Source organism: Rhagoletis zephyria, unplaced genomic scaffold (genome assembly GCF_001687245.7).
Source record: "Rhagoletis zephyria isolate East Lansing unplaced genomic scaffold, Rhagoletis_zephyria_1.1 Rzeph_scaffold_05517, whole genome shotgun sequence".
Lineage (NCBI taxonomy): Eukaryota > Metazoa > Arthropoda > Insecta > Diptera > Tephritidae > Rhagoletis > Rhagoletis zephyria.
Genome location: NW_016162600.1, coordinates 5750 through 14326, shown reverse-complemented (window position 1 = coordinate 14326; position 8577 = coordinate 5750). Strand labels below are relative to the sequence as shown.

General features: G+C 32.7%; 1 protein-coding gene across 1 annotated transcript in view; it reads right to left on the bottom strand.

The window, feature by feature from the left end:
- The window catches only part of LOC108372188 (ryanodine receptor-like), a gene marked incomplete at its 3' end in the record, with an annotated part of 20535 nt that extends 13184 nt beyond the window's left edge, over positions 1 to 7351 (bottom strand). The window contains exon 1 of the mRNA XM_017627833.1: positions 7115 to 7351. Coding sequence (XP_017483322.1) covers positions 7115 to 7168 — 54 coding nt within the window. The remainder of the gene's footprint in view (positions 1 to 7114) is intronic.
- Positions 7352 to 8577: the final 1226 nt, after the last annotated feature.

The window sequence follows — 8577 nt, the reverse complement described above, 5'->3', positions numbered from 1 at the left end:
AATGCAGATAAGCTTTCTTTCAACACGTGGTTTAGTCATAGTTACCAAATCTTAGTTGAGGCAACCACGATTTGGTTTGAGAGTGGAACATATTCATGCTTGTGAGCCACCCCTAAAGAATGCTCAGCGCTCTCTGAGCACATACGAAGAGCGCCAGCTGAGCAATGCACACAGTCCCACTTATTGAATCGTTTGAATGCGCTAGTATGCCGACCATTGCATTGTGCGTGGAAATCATTGCTCCGCTACCGCTGTTCGTATATGGGTGAAACACGCATGTGGTCCCAGAGCGCTCAGTAAGCTATGTCATGTCGATCGCTGCGCCATGTGTGCTATGACATGCCCATACTTGTTTGTCTCAGTTTCAGTTTTGCTATCATCGCGAGTTGTTTCGGTGCGCGCATAGTTTAAAGTTTAATTAAAAATATAAAGTTTGATGCAAACCGGGGTTTTTCAGTGGATATATAATTCATGTGAATTATAATTTTAAAGTGTCTATTTAGCTAAGGAAAAAGCAAAGCAGTATACTTCCAGCAGATATCGACCTGGGTTTTCGCACGACTGTTCCTGTTTCATCGTTGTTTTTTAGGAAATTCTTACCAACATATACATACATATGTATTATTTACTTTAGTAACTAACTTATGTAAATATGTACGTATTTTTATGCTTAATATATGCAAATAAAAGAAGAAAGTAAACACAACAAACATCGAGTAAATTTTTATTTGTGTCAAACTGAAACTTTTTTCCTAATAATAAACGGTTAGCTGATTCAAGTCTACAGCAAGTTCACAAAATTAATTGAAAACTTGTATCAACCAAACCATTGTTTATATTTGCTCAACAATGATTTTATTCAACTAACAATATTGTCCAATCAAGGTAGTCGTTTTGTAATTATTAACAAATATACATTTGTCGCAACTAGAAGTCTTAAGTAAATTGCAGACTTTCGTGAACTATATATTTATTTCGCATATCCAACTATGCCACTTGATCACTATAACCAAATCTTGGTTATTATAACTAAACCTTTTTCTGGGTGTATAGGTAAGAAATGGGTATATTCGAGGAGCAGTTAATGCGGCAGTGTTACTCTTTTATGAAAGAGTATCACATTCTACGCGAAAATTTGAGCGAACAAAATTTTGACAATCGGCTACTCATCATTGGCAAATCAAAAGCAACATACAAATTTTTACTGCGCCATTTCTGCAACATTTTAGAAAAGTTTAGTTGAGTATCAGCAACATGTCATCAGGAAGGCAACAAGTCTGCAATATTGCGGTAATTATTTCGTAGCCCGAACGCACCCAATGTAATGAAACTAAATTTTTGTAATAATAAGAGTCTTATTTATTGTTAAGAGAATTTTGTAAGTATTAACTTGGAGTAAATTAGCGTCCTCAATTACTGAAATATCGGAGTTTTCGTATTATCAACGCATTGCTTTTCCATATCAAGTGTACCGGGTTTTAATTAATGGTAAGAGGTTATTCCAAGAATCGATTTAGAGTGAATTAGCTTAAGTAGTTATTGATTTATCGGAGTTTTCGCGATTCTGTAAATTACCGTTATATGGGAATTGGGCGTGGTTATCGCCCGATTTTAAGCATTTTTAGCAGTTATGTTAGATATAGCCTAAGCAAGGCTCATACCGAGTTTGGTACGGATTAGTGAAGCGGATAGTGAGATACAGCATTTCATCATAAGTGAGCGAGGCCACACCCATTTTCTAAAAATTTTATAATATGCCTATTTTGTTCAAAAGTTTTACTTTACATACTAATTTTTAGCAATTTGGATACAATATTTACTGAGATATCGTAGATTTATCTAAATTGGCATTTATCTAAATTTAAACGCTTGTATACCCAAAACTATTTATTTAATCATCACTTATATAACACCAAAGTAAAGGAAAACAAATGTTTATTCCGAAATATATAACATAGTTGGGTTCGCCTTACATTCCCGCAGATTTCTAGCAACAGGGCCGAAAGGTCCTAGAAAACATGACTTTTGCTAATATCTCGAAAACTATTTATTTGTTAAGTTAAATTCATCTAAAAAGTTTAATTTTAGTGTTAAAATAGATCTAAAGTAGTAAAGTTATATATTAACCAAATTTCTGAGCTTTCAACTGAACAAAGAATAATAACGCGATCTCTCCCGGGGATACAACAAATTCCTTAATATTCATAGAAATTAACCAAAAAATACTCGTTGGAAACCGCTATTTTCGTTACATTTCAATTGAACTTTTGCTTAATAAAATGATTAAAAAAATTTACCCTTAAATGCATTACTACCTTCTGTATGCGGGTCCATCACTACTTTTTAAGAATATAATGCAGTATTACTGCAGCAGTAATCAAAATATTAACTTAAAACCTTCCCGATCTTTCTAGAGAGCGAAAATTTATTTTTAACCAGCGTTAGAATATTCTGTTTCCAGCCAACGGTGAGCGTTCGCTGTGCAAGTTAGAAAAGTGAGGGGGACTGGGAAATGTTATTTGGAATGTTCTCCATCGAAAGTGACTAATTTTTTAAGTTAAGTTAAATCATTCAAATACCCCTATGTGCGCCGCTTATGTGGCAGTATTTGACAACTAAAATGTATTTGCCAACATGTTGGCAATTTCGTTTTCGTTTGCCATGCGAACAGCTGATTCTAGCTAGAACGGATTCCGAAATGTAATACCGACCGTTTAGCTATACAAAATAAAACCAAACATGAAATTATTTGGCGCAAGTAAAAAACAAAGAAAATGAAACCGGTTAAACTTAAAATTTTCTATTTTATCTATAATATCTCGGAAACTACTTGACCGATTAGAAAATTATTGATGCAAATTCAAAGATAACTTCAGTACCTTTTTACGACGTATTTACTATGTATAACCATTTTTAAAACAACACCATTTACAAATAATATATAAACATTTTAAATTTTTACCACTTCTTTCGTTAAATTTTGCCTTATAAAAATCCTCTCTGTATAAGGAAATAACCTGTACTTTCTAAATAATATGACTTTCTAAATGCAATTTTCTTCAAAAAGGGTAATTTTATGAAAAAATTAAATTTTTTTGTTATTTAGTATTTTTGACTTAAAAATATAAAAAATCATATAAATTGTGTTACCAGAGTATCCAGAGTAGCACACCACCTTCCTCAATGAACTCAGAAAGAGGGTTTAGTGCATCGGGTAGCATTTAGGTTGCAAATAGAAATATGTTGTTGCCCGATAACGCGGAAATGCTTCATTTCATAATGAAAAATATACAAATTTTTGATTTTTAAACTGAATATTCTATAATCGAAATGCGGAAATCCGGCCGGATTTTAGCCAGTATCCGGCCGGGTAGTCGTATAACAGAAAAACGGCCGGATAAGCCGGATTCCGGATATATACCGGATACCCGGTACCTCCTAATTAAAGATATAAAATTTTTCGCATTTCCAAAGTTTTCATGGACTATTAATTCAAGTTATTAACTGAAACTTCAACTAAATGTCGGCCCAGGTTGTCGTTATTCTACGGCCATAAAACTGTATATATATGCCATTTAGGCTAAAAAGCACAAATATAGAGGGTGTGCATATCAAAATTTGCAAACAAATTTTTGAGCATATATTCTTGGGACAGTCTAATGTACATATGTATGTTTATGAGTGCCAATTAAAAATATTCAGGCAGGTTCTGCAATTCACATCCGAGTGAATTTCCACCCCTGCTAATTTGAATTTAAAGGGAATTTCATTGAATTTCACTCGGAAGTGAATTCTGAACCTGCCTGATTGACTTTGCTCTATTGGTTTCAATGTATGTATGTATGTATGTATGCATGCAATACAGAATTTTTCAAAAACATATATGAACAGGCACATACTCCGCCGTCTGTCCAGTACCCTAGAGCTCTTAAGAGTTAAAAATACCATTTTTTCTTTCTGAAATATGAAAATTAGAGTATAGAGCATATTGAGAGAAAATTTGATAGGAATTGCAGGCCTAGAACCTTTAAAATAAATAAAGAGTTTTTTTGCACTACTATTAAAATTGCAGTAAATTTGCAAATATATTCGTTGTAAAGAAAGTAAATTTTGCAACTCTCAAAAAAAATTTCATTCAATTATTGCAAAGGAGGCAGAGGTTATGATCTTTTTTAAGGATGCTTCGAATATTCTTAATACTGGATATTTTTGTCTCTACACTAGTACAGGAGAATGGCATCGAAGACGAAATGGCGTAACTTTAGGATGTCAACAAAACGAATTGGCCAAAAATTATTTCCTATTTTCTTTCGTTTTGACATCCTGATTTTTACTAATGTATATCCAATTGCCACCATCTTATATGGATGCGCCTTGGTTCAAAGTATTTTTCTTGTGTTGTCATTGAAAATTCATTGACACAGTTGAGGTAGTTTAACTTCGGTGGTTTATCCATTTTCTATCAAAAACTGAAGCAAAATTTTGTGGAAGGCGATTAAAAAATCTTAGGATAATTCTGTTCATAGTATAATTACCAAGAATGTTAGAATACAACATGGCACCTTCCCGCCGGCGGTGAGATTTCTCAAGTAAAAGCAAACAAAGCCGAATGGCAGGATAAAAGAAACTGGCAAAACAGTAAATTTTCTTAATATGTAATTTTTCTATAGGAAACTTCGTTTAATTGGGCGTGTTCGGAAGGCGCAGCAGCTCAGTAAATGTTGCGATTGCACTTGCTGAATGCATTGCTTTGTTGAGTGTTTGATGATCGTAATATTTATCTGATCATTTGAGATAGCATATTTTGTTTACCTTGGACAGTTGACAGCTAATGTATCAACCCGTTCAGAAGGCGCATAACGAATAATCACTGATTATTTTTTTAATACGGTTGCCTTCTGAATGTATCCACTGTGTTAAATTGTTAGAATACATACATATATGATTTATAAAAAGAATTAATGAAACAATCCTTTTTAATACCGGCTCGGGGTCAGGGTGTTTATTGTATTAAAACACTTGAAGATGCGTTCTTTTCCCAATATATTTAAATCTCCTCGGGAGATCCCCTGTAGACGATCTCCGGAGGGGATTGATTAAAATCAAAAAATCCGCAGAAAAAACAGATACATATTCAAAAGAATTAATGTTTACTTTTACTTGAGAATTGTGAAAATCGGAAAACCAAAGTAGCGGGGCTCTGAGTGCGCCATCTTTGTCATCTACATCGTGTATAGTTATCAGTGTTGCCGCGACGTCTCAAGAAAAAGTATCCCTGACCAAGCCAAAAATGTATCCAAATGTATCCAATTTTCTTTTTTTACATATACATCTCATAATTTGTAAGAAAACCAAACATTTTCATGAAAAAGACATAATTTAACCCATCTTAAGGACTTGGAATATACATGTGCATAAAATGAAACATTTGTAATTTCAATTTATAAAGTACATTTTTTGTGCATAAGTATTTTGCAAAGTAAATATAATAAATAGCAAGTACACTCTAAAAAGAGCATGTAAAACTACTACTGAAAAGTGTCTATTTTTCAACAAAAATCTGTATAAATATACGTATAAGATGTTCAGTATTTGATTTTGAACTTGAGATCTTTAAAATATACACATAAATACACATATATAGAATGTTTAAAATTGCAAAAATTTTCAAACTACAAATACATTTGAGTAGTCTACTTGCAAAGTGCGCTATGTAAAATTTTTTCGATTCTTAGTTTTTGGCGGATTACGTACCAGTATTTAAAGTAGTTTCATGTCCACTAACAACAGAGTGCAAAATCTTTTTATATTCTGAAAAAAATAGCATCAAATGTTAAGTCTTCTTCCAAAAGTCGCTATCATACTTATTTATGAACTTTCAAAAGTATCAATCTTCTGATGAACTTAGAAAGCTGCTTTAGGTCGTATAGACTGTTAATGTTATCTTATGACATGTTATGTTATGTTACAATTTTATAAGGCTCCTATTTATCCAAATTTTCAGGTAATAATAAAAAAGATTCAATTTAAATGTTACTTTTTGTCGTAGTCGCTTTTTCAAATTTATGGCTTTCTATTATAAAATCACATAACGCTGTTTGTAAGTGGACTACTCATTTCCTACTAATAATAAACATTACTTTATTTTAAACATTTTATGTGTAATTTTGCTCTTGCGACAAATTTGGTATGTAAGAGTAAACAGGCAATGATTAATTTTATTACACGGCGTGCGAATTTGCACACATTAAAAGAGGAAACTGGTTACCTCTCTTAATATGCGCAAATAAACAAAAATTTTTTAGAGTGTATTCAAAGTCTTTTCAGTAAAATTCATAAAAGTCTCCTTAAATAAATCAAAGTTAGTTTTTTAAACTACATTGAAATCTTCTTTCTTTTTAAATTAACAAATGAAAATATGTGATATGAAAGAGATTACTACAGAAAGAGTATAATTTACTTTATATACATATGTATATCGTCGTTTAAAGTACAAAACCGCGTATCGTCATTCTGCAAAACCGCGTAACTGACATTTGCTGCCAAAAATTGGATTTGCTCACACAAGCTCTTGGCTCAATCCTTATCCATTCGTCCTGAAATATACTAGCCAGAAATGCGATTGCTTTATAAAAAAGAGAACCATTTTGAAATATAAGTGTTTTTACTCTCTAGAAAATAATTTATGCAACGTCACATACGCGGTTTTGCTTTTTGTTGATACGCGGTTTTGTACTTTAAGCGACGATATGTATATTAAGATCTTGCTTAAAGCATCCTTTAAGCTAATTAAAGCAATTGCGCTTATACCTATTTTGGTGAGATCTCTTCATATGTTCATTGCTTCGTTCACAAAAAATAAAATGCTTTAATTTCACGCTTAAGTAGCGATTCTTTATACGTTTAGAAAACGTAATGCTTTCTACCATCTTTAATGAAAATCGATTTTTGAACGAAAAAAACTTTATAGGAAATATAAAATTTTGGCCTATTTAAAAAAGTATCCACATTTATACTGACCGGAAAAAATAAGTATCCCGCAAAAATTCGTCTAAAAATGTATCCAATTGGATCTATTTAGATCCAAACGGCATCCCTGATAGTTATTACTCACCGTTCGCAAAAATGAAACGTCGTCCTGCTCCGAGCCTCCTTCGGCTTCAGCCATTTTATTTCTAGCTGTTTATATTCTCTCCACCATAAAATTCGGCACTTGGACTTTCAATGTTGATGATATAGAAGTTCCTGTGCAATACGTATCATTTGAATTAGTGTCGCCTTGATATCAGAGGTTTATTATTTGGTTGAAAACCCAATTGTCGACTTGCGATGAATAAGCTGCCAATATTCAGTACCTAAAATGAATATCAGAAAAAATTAAAATGTTTGCATTATTCTGTCTGTTAAAACCTTTGTAAATAAATAAATGCTGTATATCATATACCTTGTTTATACCAATGCAAGAACCGTATTAACAAAAAACTGATTTGACTCAACACATATTTCTTTCAAACATTTATACCTGTGTCGTTAAAGCGCACTCGCAGAAACCGTAGTGAAAAGTAAACAAAATTTTGTTATTTTTATTCGATATTTCTTAAATAATTAATTTGCGTGGCTAACCGAAATGGAAGCGAACAACAATTCAAATTTGTTATAATAATAATTCAAATTTAAAACGGGCTGTATAAAGAAAACCAGCCTTTTTCACTTCGCGTCAGTTACCTTGTTTATACCTACGCAATAACCGCATTAACAAAAAGCTGATTTGACTCAACACATATTTCTTTCAAGTATTTATACCTCGGTCTTTATTGCGCACTCGATGAAGCCGTATTCAAAAGCAAACCAAATCTGCTATTTTTATACGACATTTCTTTAATAACTAACTTGCGCGGTTGACCGAAATGGAAGCGAACAATAATTCGAATTTATAATAATAATAATTCAAATTTAAAAGGGGATGTATGAAGAAAGCCAGCCTTTTTTCACTTCGCGGCAAATGAATGATGCGTTTATACCTGTTTTCTAACCGATGTGAGAATTAAAAAACCGATTTGAAAACAAATTCGAGTCAATACACTTTTCAATTTCTGAGCGTATTGAAATTTGGTTTATGCATACGTTTTGAATCACGGCGAAGTGGGTTAAAGCGCTTTATGTGTCGGTATAAACAAGGTAAGTGATGTGTTTATACCTGTTTTTTAAACGATGTGAGAAATAAAAAAGCGATTTGAAAACAAATTCGAGTCAAAACACTTTTGAATTTCTGAGCGTATTGAAAGTTGGTTTATGCTTCCATTTTGAATCACAGCGAACTGGGTCAAAGTGCTTTATGTGTCGGTATAACCAAGGTAATAAATATAAACATTAAGGTGTCCTGAGAAATTTATATAAATAAAACGGTGCTACAAAGAAAAAAATCACGAAATACACTCGAAATACAACTTAGTGTTGGTTGTAGCTAGGGTCGAGTTAGGGCTACCAGAAGTTTACAATCAAAAATCTGTACACGGGCAAAAAGTGGTGGGTGAAAAATCCGAACAAAACACGTACGTTCAAATTTGCTTGGCGAGA